Consider the following 20,387-nt stretch of genomic DNA (forward strand, 5'->3'; position numbering starts at 1 on the left):
AGTATTCATTTCAAATCTGGACACAGTGTTACAGCTTTATAGCTCAAAGTATCCTAATAATTTGCTATGTGGTTACATTAACATAAATATTTGAAAACAGTCTTCCGCTCAGCAAAAACTAGTGAATACTTTAAAATGCTACAACATGGAAAACGTGAATCATCGACTAACAAGAATAACATCTACTTGATAGCTCTTTTGTTAATATCAACATATCATCATGAAGCACATCAAACAATACTTTTAATGGCGTATCCAGTAATAAATGTTTGGTATACTGATAGACATAGTTAAATAAACATTACAACATGTATGAAAACAAGCATCACTGGGCAATGGACACAATGGAGAAAGTTTCACAAATTTTCTCCATAAAGCTCACTGGAGGGATGTTTATAGTGGCTTTTGATATTGAGAGTAAGGTAGATGAATTGATGGATACTCTGTAGTATTGATGTGATGTAGCATTGCCAATCAGGTTTGCATCTGCACTACATCAATGCAAATATCTAGTAAGAAATGGTTAACTTTAGAAATAGAAATGACTTGCAAAACTAAAAACCACTTCCTTGCTTGCAGTAGAACTACAGACTGTAAGTTACTTCATGATTACTTCACAGTGTATACAAAAATTCTCAACAAGGTCATTTACAAAGCCAATAAATCGTACAGTGGATCACATACAAAGTCACAATTGTGCCTGCCTCCTGTCCAGACACAACCGAGATGTGCAGTAGCACTATAATGCAAGCCAAGCTGGATTACAAGAGCCTGCTGAGAAAAACTGAATCCCTGAATCAGTCACAGGTGGAAGCTCCTGGGCACCCATCTGCACATCTTTTTCTAACTGACTGGAAGACTGGAGCAAATTTCTTGTTGACACCAGCTTGGACCTCAGTATTTTGCTGTGACATGAGCATCTTAAAAATCAACCAACCACCATGTGCAACTTCTTGGCAGCCAATAATTCCACTATCACTATGCATGGATCACATCATATGAAATTGGGTTAGGACTGCGTCAAGCCCTGGCCTGGAATTTTTACAGTGGCTATCGTGATGCAACTGATCACTGGTGGTGACCTTCTAGTTCATTATTACCTACTATTACCTGATGTCACACGCTCCTGCCTGCTGCATACCGTCACTGGACTGTCTAAGACCAGCTCTCAACAATATGTGGCCACGTTCAATTCCAGAGGCATCTAATCTACTGCAGATGGATATGCACACCTATTTGAGCAGTTTCCATCACTCACATGGCGCCCTGGGGCTCCACAGAAGGGATACCACATTATATTATTACTACTGCTGGCCTGCCTGTTTTCTGTCAACCCAAGTGGCTTGAACCAGACCAGTATGTCATAGCTAGATCAGAATGTGACACATTTATGCAATTCAGAACCTGTAAGAGGTTTCCACCCAGCATATGCATAAAGTATGAAGAAGAGCAAATAGAAGAGGTTGATAGTCTTAAATTCCTGGGATTACAACTTGATAATAAATTCAGTTGGGAGGAGCACACCACAGAACTGCAGAAATGCCTTAACAGATCTGTATTTGCAATTCGAGTGTTAGCTGACATAGGCAACATAAAAATGAAAAAGCTTGCATACTTTGCCTACTTTCATTCCATAATGTCATATGGTACAATATTTTGGGGTAACTCTTCAAGTCAAACAAAAGTTTTCAGAGTCCAAAAGCATGTAATACGTATTATTTGTGGAGTAAATTCACGGACATCCTGTAGAAACCTCTTCAAAGAACTGGGCATACTAACTACTGCCTCTCAGTATATTTACTCCTTAATGAAATTTTTCCTAAATAATATATCTCTTTTTTCAACAAACAGCTCAGTTCATACATAGAATACCAGGAACAAAAATGATCTGCACAAGGACTTAAAAGCACTTACTTTAGTTCAAAAAGGGGTCCACTACTCAGGAACACTCATCTTCAATAATTTGCCAGAAAACATAAAAAAAATTAGTTACAAATAAAGATCAGTTTAAAAGAAGCCTGAAAGACTTACTAGTGGCCAACTCCTTCTACTCCATTGACGAATTTGTTAATAGAAACAAATGATGTATTGTATATACTCATACTATTAGTATTGTTATTTCAGCTTAAAAATGATGTATTGTATATACTCATACTATTAGTATTGTTATTTCAGCTTTAAAAAAAAAGTGACATGTTCCACATCCACCAAGATCTCCTCAGTATGGATCTATGGAACAAAAAACTAATCTAATCTAATCTCTAATCTACAATGTTGCAGGAAGGCGTCATCCATCCCTCAAGTGGGCCGTGGTCATCACTATTATATTTCATTCCTAAAAAGAATGCTGTGTGGTGACCATGTGGGGATTACCATGCCCTGAATGCATGTACAATCCCAGATAGGAATCCATTCCTCCTGGTAAAAGATTTTAATCATGCTCTGTCCAGCAAAAAAGTTTTTAGTGTATTAGATTGCAATAAAGCATGTTGAGAAGACTGCATTACTACTGTTTTGCCTACCATGATGACATCTTCACCTATTCAGCCACTCTGGAAGAGCATGTGTGTCACCTGTTAGAAGTGTTAAAACAACTCAATGAGTTTGTAATCATTTTGAATACAGTCAAGAGCGTATTCAGCAAGGCAGAAATTACATTCTTGGGACATCTTATTTTGTCCAAGGGGTCACACCTGCTTTTAGAAAAGATTGAAGCTATCCTCAGCGTACCTTGACCAGAAGTGGCCCAGGAACTACATCAATTCTTAGGGGCCTTTAACTTTTACCGATGCCACTTACTTTATGCAGCAGAGCTTTGAGAACCTCTGACAGCAGCACAAGAAGGTCACAAAACTAAAGGAAAAATGCCCATGCAGTTGACCCAAGCAATGTTAGACACTTTTGGGGTGGCCTAATGAAGTGTAGCAGAAGCACATCCTGTAAAGGATGCCCCTCTCACACATGTTGTTCATGTGAGCCAATCAGCTATCAGTGATGCACTTCAACAATATGTGAATGATGCTTACGAGCCACTTGCCTTTTTCTCCTGGAAGCTGATGGCAATGCAGCAGCAATAGAGTGTGTAGAATAGAGAAGTGTTAGCCATTCATGCTGCTATAAAATACTTTTGTATGCAGCTCAGGTCATAGTCTTTAGAATATATGTGGGCAATAAGCCTCTAACATCTGCATACTGGAAGAATAAGTGTTCTCCATGATGTTGTAACCAGCTAGAGTTTATCTCACAGTTTTCTTTGGACATCCAGCACATTTCAGGTCTGAATAATGTGGTCGCAGAGTGTTTGTCCTATGTCAGCACTCTTACACAGACAGTTGTCTTGACACACCTGACCATAGCTCAAGAATCTCACAGAGAGCTTCATGATTTCCTGGGTGACACTTACAGCTCAAGTTTGTTGAAGTTCCAGCCTCAGATACTAGAGTTTATTGTGATGTATCTAAAGGCAAAACCAGGCTTTTTAGGCCATTCAAACTCTGCATGGTCTATGCCATCCAGGAGTTAAGGTGATGGTGAAACTACTCGTAGTCTACAGCCATTACATCTGGCCAGGACTGGAGAAGGACTGTCGACAGTGTGCTCAAGTGTGTACACAATGTCAGTGTAGTAAAACAGCGTGACATGTGCACTCATCAGTAGGCAGCTTCTCTGATATGACATATACACATATACACATTGATGTCATTGGGCCACTGCCTCCCTCTGAAGGGAAATGTTCTTTCTAAACATTGTGGACAGATTTACATGTTAGCTAGAGGCAATTCCTGCTGATAATACCTCCAATGAAACTCTAGCAACTGCATTTGTGTCACAGTGGGTTGCATGTTTTAGATGCTTGCTAAATATAACTATGGACAATGGACAGCAATTCGAATCTGATTTTTTTTATCAAACTGAGCAGCTTCTGTGGAACAATTGACCTTTCTACTGCAAACTACCACTGTGCGTGCAATGCCATAGCAGAATGGTAGCACTGTTCCCATAAGGTGGCTATAATGTGCCATGAGACAAACTGGACGTCAGCCTTGCCACTAGTTCTGCTGGAGCTTTGGACAATGTGCAAACCAGAACTGGGTGTGTCACCAACTGTATTAGTATATGGTGAAACCTTAAACCTGCTGGGTGAATTTGTTGATTTGAGTGCTACACCAAAAGGCAGCCCAGACTCTCCACATTTCATTGATGAAATAAGAGAGAGAATCTCACATATCCACCCACAACCAGCATCCCAACATGGTAAGCACCAGACTTTTGTACACAATGAATTAAATAGATGTACACATTTGATGCTATGTAGGGCTGGAGTTAAACTAGCATTAACACCTCTGTATGCAGGCCCTCACTGATCTGTCATGAGATGTGACAAAACATTCGAGATCATGGTCATGGAAAATGAAATACCATCTAAATTGACTGTGTTAAGCCTGTGTTTGTTGTAGATGAACCTGTTGGTATCCGCTCTTGTCCTCCCAAGCCACACCCCTTGTCTGTTGCAGAGCAGCGAACTCCAAACCCGCAACAATGATGTCTGCCCACAAGATGTGCTCCGGTCACAGTGTGCGCTTCCCAGCAAAGTATGTGGACAATTCCTAGGGCAATGCATAGGACGACACTCTGCTCTCCCATGGGGGGCTGTGTAGAAACTGCAGGAGGTCGTGACTGGCTCATGCCTGACAGCTAGAGATCAGCTGATTGCAAAATGTCAGCTGAGTTGGTGCACCAGCCACAAGGGGTGCTGGCAATTGACTGCTCTTTGTTGAGACACAGACATCTTTGCTTCTTACATATTTACTTTTTCTGAGATGTTGATGGAGACTCTATGAGGTGCATTCAAGTTCTAAGGCCTCCAATTTTTTTTCTAATTAACTACTCACCCGAAATCGATGAAACTGGCGTTACTTCTCGACGTAATCGCCCTGCAGACGTACACATTTTTCACAACGCTGACACCATGATTCCATGGCAGTGGCGAAGGCTTCTTTAGGAGTCTGTTTTGACCACCGGAAAATCGCTGAGGCAATAGCAGCACGGCTAGTGAATGTGCGGCCACTGAGGGTGTCTTTCATTGTTGGAAAAATCCAAAAGTCACTAGGAGCCAGGTCAGGTGAGTAGGGAGCATGAGGAATCACTTCAAAGTTGTTATCATGAAGAAACTGTTGCGTAACGTTAGCTCGATGTGCGGGTGCGTTGTCTTGGTGAAACAGCACACGCGCAGCCCTTCCCGGATGTTTTTGTTGCAGTGCAGGAAGGAATTTGTTCTTCAAAGCATTTTCGTAGGATGCACCTGTTACCGTAGTGCCCTTTGGAACGCAATGGGTAAGGATTACACCCTCGCTGTCCCAGAACGTGGACACCATCATTTTTTCAGCACTGGCGGTTACCCGAAATTTTTTTGGAGGCGGTGAATCTGTGTGCTTCCATTGAGCTGACTGGCGCTTTGTTTCTGGATTGAAAAATGGCATCAATGTCTCATCCATTGTCACAACCAATGAAAAGAAAGTCCTATTCATGCTGTCGTTGCGCGTCAACATTGCTTGGCAACATGCCACACATTCAGCCATGTGGTCGTCCGTCAGTATTCGTCGCACCCACCTGGATGACACTTTTCGCATTTTCAGGTTGTCATGCAGGATTGTGTGCACAGAACCCAAAGAAATGCCAACTCTGTAGGCGATCTGTTCAAGTCATTTGGCGATCCCCCAAAACAATTCTCTCCACTTTCTCAATCACGTCGTCAGACCGGCTTGTGCGAGCCCGAGGTTGTTTCGGTTTGTTGTCACACGATGTTCTGCCTTCATTAAACTGTCGCACCCACGAACGCACTTTCCACACATCCATAACTCCATCACCACATGTCTCCTTCAACTGTCGATGAATTTCAATTGGTTTCACACCACGCAAATTCAGAAAACGAATGATTGCATGCTGTTCAAGTAAGGAAAACGTTGCCATTTTAAGTATTTAAAACAGATCTCATTCTCGCCACTGCCGGTAAAATTCCATCTGCCGTATGGTACTGCCATCTCTGGGACGTATTGACAATGAACGCGGCCTCATTTTAAAACAATGCGCATGTTTCTATCTCTTTCCAGTCTGGAGAAAAAAATCGGAGGCATTAGAACTTGAATGCACCTCATATCATTAATGCTGCTTTTGGTTAATCGAACATTATTTTTTCTTTTACTGTGTTAGATGTACGCCACACCAAGTGTCATTAAAAATAAAATGTTGAGTTTAAATGTGCCTGCAGATAGAGACATTGAGAGATATCAGGCAAGACTTCTAGTCAAACACTGTGCTCAGAGGAAGGATTATGATTATGATGAAACATACAATGTTTTGTGCCAAATGGATGTCAAAAAGGCCTTTGAAGATACCTCAAGGTGTTGCAGGTCATAAGAATCAAATCTTAAAATTAAAAGAAGGCTTTTTATGGACTGAAGCAGGCTCCTCACATGCAGAATGGAGCACTTGATAGTTTCGTCAAAAGTATTGGACTTAGACAGTCAAATGTTGACATCTGTTTGTACAATGGTAATTTGGAAGCTGGTAGAGTGTACTTACAAGATCAAAAGATATTTGGAAAATCAGTTTTTCATGCAAGATATGGGAGAATTTAAATTCTTTTTGTCATTGATTTCAAACAATTAAATGATGGAATGATAATGACTCAAACTACATATTTGCAAAAACTACTGGAACATTTTTACTTGAATGGTTGTAACCCACTTAAGACACTAAAGAAGACCAAACTCACAATGGAAAGCAGACTAGAGCTAAATAATGATCAAGATTACTTATGTGAATTTAAACTGTTTTGTTAGTTGATAGGTAATTTGATGTATGGATACAGTAGTACATTATTTCAGCAGAAACCAAACCAAACCAACTGAGATCAATTGGAAGGTACTTAGAAGAGTATGGGAGAGTGGGAGCTGAAGTGATTCTTTGCCACATAGATGCAGATTTTGGCAGTTGAGAAGATAATAAGCCTTCATCAGGATTCATTCTGCAAGTGTATGGAAATACAGTTTGTTGGACTACAAACTGTTAAAGCTGAGTCTCCTTATCTTCAACTAAAGCTGAATATATAGCCATGGCCACAGCACCAAGTGAACGTTTATGGTTAGTTCAGCTGTTGACATACATAGATCTCAACTACCTAATGAGAATTCTTGAAGACGGTCAACCTTACATTCATTTGCTTGAAAGATGGGAGTGTTGAACAATGAAACACATTGATATTAAATGAAATCTGATAAGAGACTATGTGAGCAAAGGAACTATTGGTATATGTTATATAAATACAAAAGAGCAGCTGGTTGACATTTTGACTTAGCCATAACCCAGTGAAAAATTTGAAAAGTTGTGAGATCAATTAAATGTTGTCAGGGTGGGTTGAGAGTTGTTTAAATTGAGGAGGACTGTTGAGGGCTGCAATTCAAATATCTCAAATGAACTGCTTTTTTTCCAGTATGTTTCTTTTCCTTTTTGATGGCAACACTGTGCTATTATCTTTTATTTTGTTGATGATATGTGCCAAATGTTACAGTTTTCTTGTGCTTATTCAGAAAACGATAAAATTTATCTGAAGTTCAACAAATAAATTGTTATTATTACAAGTAAACTGATAATTCTTGTGCTTGAAGAATGGCAACCGCTTTCTTTCTAAATCTATCACATATCCACATACAACTTGATTTTTGGTATCAATAAAAATCAAAACTAATCAAATATATACGATATTATGCAGAAAACCTATGAAATAGTCACATACTGCACTAATTTGTAAAGGTATTGACCATCGCTTCACAAAGCTCTTGACAGAACTGACTGTTATGATCAATTTGTTTAACAGTATTGCAGATTGTTACTTTTTTTTACATAAGGGGAGGCAAAGCAGTTAATACATAGGATTATTGCCAGTATGGTTATGGTTTAGATATTTGTTGTATTTCACACTGTGAAAGACTGGATTTGAAGTTACCAGCTAAATGGAATCGGTAATTGTAAGGAAATTGTGAAATTATTTACTGCATCTCGAAGCACTAAATTGAAAGATATGTACAAATATTCTCAGGTTATTATTTTATGATTAAGTATCAAGGACCTTTGATTTCTACATGGGAGATATGTAGAAATGTTATTTTTTTCTAATGACATACAGGTAACTGAAGGCATGTTGCAATATGTCTTGGTTGATGTACCAGTTAAATCACTTGATAATCAAACTATAATTAACATTTTTTTAGTAAATCAGATAATTTTCTATAGAATCAACTATGTGGTTAGGGTAGCTGGGGCAATGACTTCAATTTGAAACTGCAGGAAAATCTACCCCTTATTGACCACACTATTAGAAAAACTGCTTTACCCCCACCTACCCTATGTTACAAGTTTGATACTGAGTAAAATATCAGAAACTTATCAAAAGTCAAAAACTACTACATCTACCCAACCATCTTGATCCATGGCTTTCAGGATGTCAACTGAGAGAATTGCAAGTTGGGTTGTATGTGACCAGTGTTTTCAGAATCCTTGCTGGTTGGGTTGGAGATCAGTTTTTTCAATGTATCTAACTGTGTCTGAGCTCATAAATGTTCAAATATTCTACAAGATATGGATGTCAAAGATACTGAATGATAATTTTGTGGGTAACTTCTGGGATCAGCCTTGTAGTTGGGTGTAAACATGCCTTCCTCCAGCTATTGGGTACAGTTTTTGTTTGAGGTATCTAGGGTATATTAAGGCTAAAAGAGTGACTAACTCAGCTATATCAGATTCTGCTAGAGATTCCATTGCATCATGGAGCTATGTTCAGTTGTAATGATTACAGCTGTTTCTCAGAGCCACAGAGATAACTCTTTGCATTGGTGCTCCATCTCTAATGACCACAGGGGACCTTAAATCCTAATCATTTTTTCCTTCCTTCCTATGGTAGTCACTGATGGCTTCGTATATTGCCATTTCGACATTCAAGTGTGTTGCATTAGGCATCTGTCTATACTCCTATGCAATGTTTCACATCTGTTCTGTAGTTGTGGCTATTTCTTTAGTGTATGGTCATAATTTGTTGAAGACTTTTGTGCCAGAATATAAAAAGTGACAACAAAAGTCACACCTGAAGGCAAAATCTACAGACAAAATATTTTTGCACCTTGCACTGTGATTCTGCACGTACATATAATGTGCATAATTCACTTAACAATGCATGGTAGAGGATACATTGCCCTGGTATTAGACACTCTTCATTTCATTTGAGTAAAATATACACTAAAAAAAGTAAATAAATAAAATTAAATTAAATTTTTAAGAAACCTGCATTTTGCTGGCTGGATACACAATACCAGGATTTCAATTTGGCAGATGGACTAGTGTGGAGTGGGCGTTTTGTGGGGCAAGTGAGTAGGAAAGAGAGAGGCAGGAGGCAGAAGAGGGTTGGGGGTGAGTAGCTAGTGGCTTGGAGGGAGGTGTCAGGTTTGCTGGCTAGGAATGCAGGGAGGATGGGTAGCAGATGCACAGGCTAGGCATGTGATACATGAGTACTAGAACTGTTGGGGTGCGCCAGATGGTGAAGGTGATATGGCGATGTGGACTGGGAAGGAGTAACAGGACAGAGGAAGGGGAAACTGTTTGGTACAGGGTGTTGGAACAGTGGTTTAATGGACTTTCAGGCCAGGAGGGATAAGCCTGTGGCAGGATTGGAGTATGAAGTGCTGGGTGGATGGACTGATCAGGTTTTGCACCTGGATCTTCCACAGGGATCATATTGTGAGATATGCCTTCTTCCCATACATTGTTACAAAATATAAATGAAAAAGAAATACAACAAATACATCTGAGGGAAAAACAAGAAGACTTACAAGTAGGTAATATGTCTTTTCTTCCAGCCATCAGATCCCACAATATATCTCTTGCTCCTTGTCCTGTTGGTATGCTTGATGTCAGGAACTCCACATCTTGGGGATTTCATTAACTGATAAAATACAACACTACAGTTAGCATAAGACTAAGTGACAGAATGAAAGCAGTATCTGTATGTGAACCATAATGACTGAAGGTTAATTTCATATTTTCAAAGTCAACGAGAAAATGTGAATAGGATGTTATGAATTGCATAAAACCAGATATTTGGTCAGAACATATACTTCATCTGCTTTTGTTGTTAGCAGTATAGCATAGGTTTTTTTTTATTTTCAGATACCATAGTCCTTAGGTCTATTTTAATTCTTTGCTGTCTGTAAGATAAAATTATTATAAAAGTTGGTAAATAAATTTCTAATTTTATCGTGATGGTTCATTTATTCTTGAGACAACATACTGATGAAATTTAGTTATTTTTATCACAGTAATACAGTAAGCAACTGTACCTGAAGTGTTGCATTGTCAAGAATGCCTGTTTGGTTAATAGCCCCAAATCTCTGCACCTGTTTGATGACTTCAACCATGTCTTCATTTTTGTACAGAGACTCAGATACTTGTGAGCTTGGATCCAGATAACCATATTGCTTCATGAAATCTAGCTGAAAACAATATTGGGATTAGATAAAGGAAGAAGAATAAGTAGTAGTTCAAATAGTTGCCTCAACTTGTATCATTTAAAGAAAAAATGTTACTGAAAGTCATTATGAAATTCGAAACACAAAATGATGTTTACTGATTTAATGAAACATTTTACTGACAGCTGAAATGAAAACTAAAATATTATTATGGCATTAATTATATTCTTCTTGCAATAAAGATAATTATCTCAGTAGCAAAATGTAGACGTTTATGGGATAAGACTAAACTGGATGAACAAAACTGAACATAAAATGAAAGCATAGCAAATATGTTTATTCAGTATCCAGTGTGCATATTTTGTTGATCTTTATAAATTACCTTCATAAATACAAAATGAAAAACAGTTTTGGCTGTTCTAAAACAAGATTTTTTCTTACAGCATAGAAATATTAATTAAAGACCTGAACTCTTTTATAGCAGGAACTGGCAAGATAACAAAAGAAACATTAAATTCTAAACCTTAATCTTACAAAAGCACATGTTAATAATAGAAGTAGTAAAGGTAATCATTCACTGTATACTTTAGCGACTATTCAAAACAATCTTAAATGGAACAATCAGATTACACAAGAAACGGGTAAGGCAAACTCTACATTGCAGTTTATTGGTAGAATCCTTCAACAAAGTAAATTGCTTACAATACTTTAGTTCGTCCAGTCTTAGAGTTTTGTTCGTCTGCATGGGACCCTTACCAGTTGGGTCTGATTCAAGAGATTGAGAAGGTCCAAAGAAGAGTGGCAAGATTCATGACTGGTACATTTAGCCATCATGAGAGCGTTACAAATCTCATAGAAAGTTTGAAGTGGGACACACTTGCAGATAGACACCATGCTAAATGGAAGAGGCTGCTCACTAAATTCCAAAATCTGATCTTCGCCAAAGATGCAGCACATATATTATTACCACCAACTTTCAAATTGTGCAATGATCACCATTCAAAGATAAGGGAAATTAGAGCTCGTACTGAGCATTCAGACAGTGGTTTTTGCCTCACGCGATCTGCGAGTGGAACAGAGGGGGAGAAATATGACTTTGGTGCAAATAGTGCTCTCCGCCACACACCGATTGGTGGCTAGTGGAGTGTATGTGTAGATTTAGATGTAGATAGGCATTGAGAGGTGAATAGGAACATAAGTAAGACCGAAATCATTGATAAGCTTTTGGACAACGTTCTTCTTTGGGAATAATAGACTAACAAAAATACTTACACATTTTAACACATTGTACCCTGTAATGTTATACAGCATTCTGGAGAAGTAGTGTGTCCCTCTAGGCTTCTTACTTGTGAAAGATATGAATAAGAACTATAAGACAAGTTGTTATAGAGGACACACATATAGTGCACATTTGATATTTTATTTGCATGTGGAGAACCATGCCAAGGGGTAGCAGATGTGTTCAACACAGGACAGCACTCACAGTAATTCAGTGAGAGGAAGTACCTGCACTGACAATAATATATAAGCTCCTAGCATCGCCGGCCTACAGTGAAGAAGTGCAACATTCTTGAAGGAATACATATGGAGGCTTTGTGCTGGGCATTCTGATTTGACAATTAATGCTACCTAGAGGATATTCTATATATTAGGGGCAATACATGGATTGGATATACAAGAGGTGTCTGCATACTTATTCAAGGAAAGTAGAAGTTGCAATGTTGCATTTTGTTGCAACAAGCAGAGGACAATGAGGTAATGAAGTACTTCATTGTCACATTGAAGGAAATGCTCCAAGAAAGTAAGATCAAGAACAACAATATTAAATGAGCATTAGGTAATACTCTATGTAGCATGTTTAATGGTGTGAGATATTATGTTGAGTACAGTGGGTAATAGGAACAAAACACAGTGGGGTGGGGGCGGAATAGGGATGGAGGAAGGGAAGGGTAATGGCTGGAGAGGAGAGGCAGCAAGGCAGTAGAATAGTAATGTGGCACTGTGTGCCTGCCCTGGTGCAGGAGGGTAATCTGTGTGTGGCACTCATTGAAATGGAAGAGTGGGTTAAGGGGAAAGGAAGAAGATTGAGACTTCCACTGTGTGGTTGCAGATTACATAGAATGGGAGACATGGGAGAAGAATAGGGATGAGTGTGAAACGGGGGTTAAATGAGTTTGAGACCAGAAGGATTACAGGAACAAAGCATTAGAACAACTGCCATCTACACAATTCAAAGAAGTTGGTATTGGTATTGGAGGATTCAGGTGTCAGGTAGTGAAGCATGTTGTGCTCAGCAGGATGCTCAGCAAGTGTGTGGTTAATCACAGTTTGGCCATTCATTGGATTCCATAAAAGATGAAATTTCAGAAAAGTTGAAAGAGTTAGTATATACACCAATAATGTTTAGATATTACAAATAGCATTAACAAGTGAAGTAACATGATATAAGCTTTAACAGTTGGTGTTTACTTCATAAAACTCCTGGCCTGAGAGACCTGGTCAATATCTAAAACCATTCCTTGATGTTTCATTCCCAGCTGTGGTAGACATCTTCAGAGGAAACCCAACAATTGCAATACTGGCCCAAGGGCCACCAAATTCATGCAGTGCGTAAAGAGCACCACCATTTGTCATGTGGTGCTGGTTGCATGCTTATCTCTGGTTGCACCATCATTCTCAAACAGAAGTAATCAATTGTCTATCTGTAGGTACAAAATTGACATCCATATTTTATCTAACTTAAAATCTCAACCTCCTCCTTTTCTGTTAAAATTATTATGATCTTCACATATTTTTATGGTTTCTCTGCAGATGCAAAAATACATTGTCATTGTTAAAATGCTCATCTCACTGAATTTTATTTCATGATTTCCATCTTGGGAGACATGTTTTGCTATGGCTGATTTGTGATTTGTCACTATGTCCCAAATTTCAGTTCCTCTTGTGTTCAGCTAAGTGAGTGTCGGTACTTCTTTCTGTATTAACAACACATACTTGCCCACAACTTCAGGGAATTTTGTATACCTAGGTGGCGCTGGTGAATGCTGTGCATTTTTTGCCATTCATAAGCATTCTTTTATCTTCTTGGTGGGTTAAAGATTGTTTCAATTCCATACTTGGCCAATACTTTCCCCATCTGATACCTTGTTAATACAAAAGAATAAGCCATTTTTCCTTATTAGTCCTGACTTTATCTCTTCTTGCATGGACTGCTCAGGCCACCTACTTACTGGAGTAGCTATTGTTCTTGAAGTCAACTGTAGGCAATTCAGCACAGGTTGTAAATAAACCAGCACACAAATTTTCTTAGCCCTGTCCACCTAGGTTTTAATGACATTTTTTGTCTTGGGTGAGGTTGGATTTCTTGTGGAAATGTCGAACAATGTTGGTAGGTTTCCTGTACATCTTACAGCCCAAAGTACCATCCACATTTTTGACCATAGATACATGCAGAAAGGTGAGTTGCCCATTGCTCTCATTCTCCAATAAAACTTGAACTTTTAGGTTAATACTACTAAGGTATACAAAGACGAAATCCATGTCTTCTTTACTATATGTCCATACCACAAGTGTGTAATCTACAAAGTAGTACCACTTAGTTAGTCTTTTACTGGCTACCTGCAGTGCTCATTGTATGAAAATCTCCACAAACAAATTACCAGCAACTGGAGTAAGTGGGCTGTCCAAAGCCACCCTGTTGATTTGCTTGAAGACTGCTGTACTGGAAATACCTTGTACTGAGACAGTGTCTAAATAAAGGTACTAAGTCAATCAGAAAAATATCTGCAACATATTAAACACAGTCTGATCAATCCCTAATGCAAACACCTGGCAGGGATTTTTCTGCCCGGCCAGCTGCCAGCTGGTGGCGATGCTGGCTGGCCTGTGAGGTCTTTATTTATTCAAGTAGCATGTGTTTGTTAAGCAACATAATACAGTGTATTGAGTGAAACTATTTCAAATGAAATGTCAAAATACAAGTATTCTATTCACTAAAGAGTATTCATCTATGATTCATACATGTGTACAGAATCAGCAGTTTTCAAGAGAAATTCCATGATGTTCAAGGTCCTAATTAGAATACAGTTCATTGACTGATGAATAAATTTTCCAAAACAAGAAGTATTCTTGACAGGAAACATACAAAAGCACATATAGTACTCACAGAATGAACTCTTGATAACACTGTGCATGCTCTGGAAAGGTCTTTTAGAAAATCAGTTTGACATCTTTCTCAGCAAATACGGAATTATTATGGCTCTGTTCAAGTTGCTACAAAATTACTGACATTACAGTCCTATAAAACAACTGCAGTGCAAGAACTTAAACTGGGTAAGCCTGCAAAAAGTTTCCAGTTCTATGAATGTATTTTGAAAAAGGTCTGTGACAGATAAATTGATCCTCACCTAACTTTCTTTTCAGACGAATCATGGTTCCACCTAAGCGGAAACATTAATTCACAAAATAACCATTACTGGAGTTCTGAAAAGCCTATCATAATACACCACACACCCTCACATGATAAAAAATATAAGTGTGATTTGCTATTAGTGGAGAGAGAGTTTTCTTCCAGGAAACAGTTAACAGTGAGAGGTACATGGAAAATATTTCATGTCCTTTTTTGGTCAATTAACTGAGAGAGGATGTGGTTTTGCAGGACTCTGTGACAGCACACACAGCAAACTTCCCATTACAGGAAATTAATGACATGTTTGAAGATAGAGTTATCACTAACAGCATATGGCCTCCTCAGTTCCGTGATTCAACCCGCTGTGATTTGTGTCTGTGTGTGTGTGTGTGGGGGGGGGGGGGGTGTTGCATTAAAAGAGAGATTGTACAGATCAAACTCACACACTTTATATGAATTTAATACTAAAAATCATTAAGAACATGGCGCCATTTCTCAGAGGGAACAGCACACCATAATAAGCAACTTCCTAAGCATGTTTCAGACAGAAATGCTTAAGCAATGAGGGGAGGCAGTTCCAGCACCTCCTTGCTTAGTGTACATTCTCTTAAAGTGTTTATGTTAAATATGTTAAAAATAACTAACATGACAAATCATACTATATTTACCATGGGCCTCCTGTCACCCATGCCACAGGTACAGCAGCTGCCTTCACCAACTCCTCGCACACCGTGAATGCAGTTGCATTAATCATTGACCACCCTCTAGTTTCATTCACAGGAATTATCATAAATAGGAATACAATACAAAAACTGACAAGAAGCTTTTAATTTTTCAGGAAAATGTGCTGAGTTCTTAACACAACTATCAGTTCTACCAATGTACACCTGTAGCAATGTCACTAAATATCTGATTATCTTGCAAGTGGGAGACTCAACGCACTCACAATCAGTCTCAAAGGAACCTCTGACATGTATTGTCATAGTAAGCCTTACAGTATGGGCAGGTAATCATCTGTCCTACATTGTTGTTTCTTACTGTCCAAGGACAAAGACACTTATACCAGTTGATTGGTACTTCTTAAGACTTTTATTCCATGAACTTTCTGAAGCTTCTTATAAGCTGTCAGAACTGGAAGGTCATTAATATTCTTGTGATGTTCTTCACTCTCCATCACAGCTGTGGTGCTACCCACGTCAGCAGTAAGCACCAGAATGTTATATCCAACAGCGCTTCCCTTTCAATTTGTGACAAATTATGGTAGGTGGCTTAGGTTTATGTAGTACTCTAGCCGTTTGTATCCTAATTTCATTAGCGGGCTGTGGGATAACATATGGATTCCTGCCTAGGTATTTGCTCTAATGTCCTCTGTGGAAACCTTGTGATGTCACGGCAAAATTACTTCCTTTAGATAGAACTGGACTAGCACCTTCAGTTAATTCACTACCAGACAAGTTAATAATCATTCAAGAATTGTCAGCAATTAAAACTTCTCATTTGTTCTTCTGTAAGTTATCAACCTTGCTGTTCTATCTATTAATCAACACCTGTGCACTGAGTTCCGTGGCTCTGAATGTTAGCCCATTAACCTTTTCCTAATCACAACACTGCATGCCATTACTGATATATAAATGGAGGTGATAAAGCTTACTGCTAGCTTCCACCACTTACTGCTAGTTCCCACCAGTTCTCTCAATGTCTAATGGATCTGCTCTTGTAACACTGTTAGTTCTATGTGGCTGCAAATGTGATGAGCTTGTTCTGGGAAAACTGTACTCCTAATCAACTTCAGAAATTTTAGAACTATTGAAGTATCCTGGCAATGTAACAGGAAAGTGAGCATACCCAGTTGTTGCGCTTTCTTCTTGTGCAATCCATCCAGTCGTAAAACCAATTTTCACATGTCCTCCTCATAGAGGCAGAAAAGTGTTGGCCAAGTATGAGGTTCAAACAATTTTAGACCCACGAATCAGATAAAATAATGGTTAAGAATGGTAAAATACATACATTGTTTGCAGACACATGGGTATACAAAATTGCATATAGTTGTAGGCAAGAATATATTGAAACCATAAACAGACGTATTAACGCCCTGTAATGTAGCAGGCCAGGAACCAACAAAATGAAGATATCGATGCCAGGGTTGATGCATATTCTGATACATATGTCACATGTAGAACAAGTATTTTGTAGGTGACTCCCTAAATACTACTTGTCTCCACTACTGTACAATTTAATAATTACCTTTAGACTCAGGCGCATTTCCAGCTTTCAGATTATCATTATTTTGTGTAATTCTATTTTGAGAGAAATTTCCAGACTGCTGGTTTTGCATCAGCTGCTCAATTCACATTCTCAAGCTCTCTGTTTCACAAACATCAGATGTATAATGTTCATTAATAAAGCAAGACTCAAACCAAATATTAGCAATGGAAGACCTTTTATAATTAAAAATCAAAGCAATGTTAGCTGAAATTAATCATTAAGGTCACACTCCTGGCAGAATTCCATATTGAGAAACATGTTTAACAATGGATCAACTTAATAAGTTAAGTGTATTTTCATATTTTGTAGATCATATTTCTGTATCTGTATCTATATAAAAGCACAATTTTTATTATAAATTTAATTATATACATATTAAAACAATAGTATGTGCAGTTGTGATTGTCAAAAACTTGTTTACAAAACAGTGGCAGAGACCACCTTAGGGGCACTTTTTCAGTAGCAATTTTACAGTGAAGTATGTGTGTAGTTCAGTCAGTGTTTTGTCTTGAGTTCAGTCTCCTTTGTAATATGTCTGTCATGATTGATGCACTTTATGTACTTAATACAAAGGGTCTGCTACTCCTAAAATCCTTTCACACTCTCACTTTCCAATATACACTCCTGGAAATTGAAACAAGAACACCGTGAATTCATTGTCCCAGGAAGGGGAAACTTTATTGACACATTCCTGGGGTCAGATACATCACATGATCACACTGACAGAACCACAGGCACATAGGCACAGGCAACAGAGCATGCACAATGTCGGCACTAGTACAGTGTATATCCACCTTTCGCAGCAATGCAGGCTGCTATTCTCCCATGGAGACGATCGTAGAGATGCTGGATGTAGTCCTGTGGAACGGCTTGCCATGCCATTTCCACCTGGCGCCTCAGTTGGACCAGCGTTCGTGCTGGACGTGCAGACCGCGTGAGACGACGCTTCATCCAGTCCCAAACATGCTCAATGGGGGACAGATCCGGAGATCTTGCTGGCCAGGGTAGTTGACTTACACCTTCTAGAGCACGTTGGGTGGCACGGGATACATGCGGACGTGCATTGTCCTGTTGGAACAGCAAGTTCCCTTGCCGGTCTAGGAATGGTAGAACGATGGGTTCGATGACGGTTTGGATGTACCGTGCACTATTCAGTGTCCCCTCGACAATCACCAGTGGTGTACGGCCAGTGTAGGAGATCGCTCCCCACACCATGATGCCGGGTGTTGGCCCTGTGTGCCTCGGTCGTATTCAGTCCTGATTGTGGCGCTCACCTGCACGGCGCCAAACACGCATACGACCATCATTGGCACCAAGGCAGAAGCGACTCTCATCGCTGAAGACGACACGTCTCCATTCGTCCCTCCATTCATGCCTGTCGCGACACTACTGGAGGCGGGCTGCACGATGTTGGGGCGTGAGCACAAGCCGGCCTAACGGTGTGCGGGACCGTAGCCAAGCTTCATGGAGACGGTTGCGAATGGTCCTCGCCGATACCCCAGGAGCAACAGTGTCCCTAATTTGCTGGGAAGTGGCGGTGCGGTCCCCTACGGCACTGCGTAGGATCCTACGGTCTTGGCGTGCATCCGTGCGTCGCTGCGGTCCGGTCCCAGGTCGACGGGCACGTGCACCTTCCGCCGACCACTGGCGACAACATCGATGTACTGTGGAGACCTCACACCCCACGTGTTGAGCAATTCGGCGGTACGTCCACCCAGCCTCCCGCATGCCCACTATACGCCCTCGCTCAAAGTCCGTCAACTGCACATACGGTTCACGTCCACGCTGTCGCGGCATGCTACCAGTGTTAAAGACTGCGATGGAGCTCCGTATGCCACGGCAAACTGGCTGACACTGACGGCGGCGGTGCACAAATGCTGCGCAGCTAACGCCATTCGACGGCCAACACCGCGGTTCCTGGTGTGTCCGCTGTGCCGTGCGTGTGATCATTGCTTGTACAGCCCTCTCGCAGTGTCTGGAGCAAGTATGGTGGGTCTGACACACCGGTGTCAATGTGTTCTTTTTTCCATTTCCAGGAGTGTAGTTAGCCCACTCAAAAATTCACTTTTGATCTTGGCTTGTTCTGATTCTGACCAGTGTTTGTTTCAAAAAATTTTCTCAGATTTGCTGTAAGACAAATTAGTACCCTGGTTTTCCCATGACAGTATTTTTCCATCCAGAAACTTCTTTACAAATTTAATTTTAAATTCATCAATCATTTCAGGAATAAAATTACCATAACAGTGGTAAACAAAGCCACCAGGATGGATTCTACCTACTTCAGGAAAGCTTTTAATAGTTACATTAACCTAATTATCACTACAGCTACTGACATAACTCTTTGAAGGCAAATTTTCTTGTAATTCAGCAAGTTTTCTGCTAATGGCAGACACATCACTTCTGAATGCCTCAACAATTCCAGCACTGTTCATTAAATTTTTTTGTGTCTACGAGCTTGGTACTAATTGTAATAACTTCAAGTTGAACAAATATATTTCAAGGAAGACACAATACATGAAAGTCACAGATCAAGTAAACAGAGTAAGACGTGTGTACACTTTAACAGTCAAATCATAACTGAGTCCAAGTCTAGCGGCCACTGGCTGGCTGGCCGCTTAGGTGGCACTGCTTCTGCATGGCTGGCAGACAGCGCCGCATGTAGAGGACACGCATAACTGCGCGGTGGCACTTCGAAAGATCGGCAAGTCACAACACTTTTTCCCCCTTTGAATTTTTTGCACAGGTCTTGATGGAGGTGGCCTGTAGATTGCTAATGTCGAAAGGTGTTGTTTGACTGTTCATGAAGTCTTGAGGAGGAGGCTTCCCGTACAGACGGAAGTGTCCCCGATGATAATGGGTCAAGGTGACAGGAGACGTGGGGGTTGAATCTGCTGGGGCCCCATGCACCAATCTGCCCATTGCAGCAAGTCCGGTTGTTATAACAGGAGACATGGTCGATGTGTCCGCGTCCGTAGGAGAAGGAGGCGAGTAGAGTTGCTCCGACAGATGATGGTCATCTGGTTCCTGCATGGCGTAGTAGTTCTGCAACGGATCAGAAGTCTTAGTGGATGGATGATCTGGCCAACCCTTCTGAATACAGCGTAAAACCTGGGAGAGGGTAGGGTCAGAACCTGTAGCAGCTGCCAGCCGGTCCCTGGTGATGGGGAACCCGTCCACAACCCGCTGCTCGGCAACAT

The 20,387-nt window shown here is 40.1% G+C and overlaps 1 protein-coding gene across 1 annotated transcript in view; it reads right to left on the reverse strand.

The window, feature by feature from the left end:
* The window catches only part of LOC124613730 (matrix metalloproteinase-14-like), a 123,495-nt gene that overhangs the window by 73,161 nt on the left and 29,947 nt on the right, over positions 1–20,387 (reverse strand). Inside the window, exons 2-3 of the mRNA XM_047142451.1 lie at positions 10,389–10,541; positions 9,882–9,994 (exon numbers count right to left, since the gene is read on the reverse strand). Of these exons, the coding sequence (XP_046998407.1) occupies positions 9,882–9,994; positions 10,389–10,541 (266 nt within the window). The remainder of the gene's footprint in view (positions 1–9,881; positions 9,995–10,388; positions 10,542–20,387) is intronic.

The sequence above is a fragment of the Schistocerca americana genome, chromosome 1, assembly GCF_021461395.2.
Source record: "Schistocerca americana isolate TAMUIC-IGC-003095 chromosome 1, iqSchAmer2.1, whole genome shotgun sequence".
Taxonomy (NCBI): domain Eukaryota; kingdom Metazoa; phylum Arthropoda; class Insecta; order Orthoptera; family Acrididae; genus Schistocerca; species Schistocerca americana.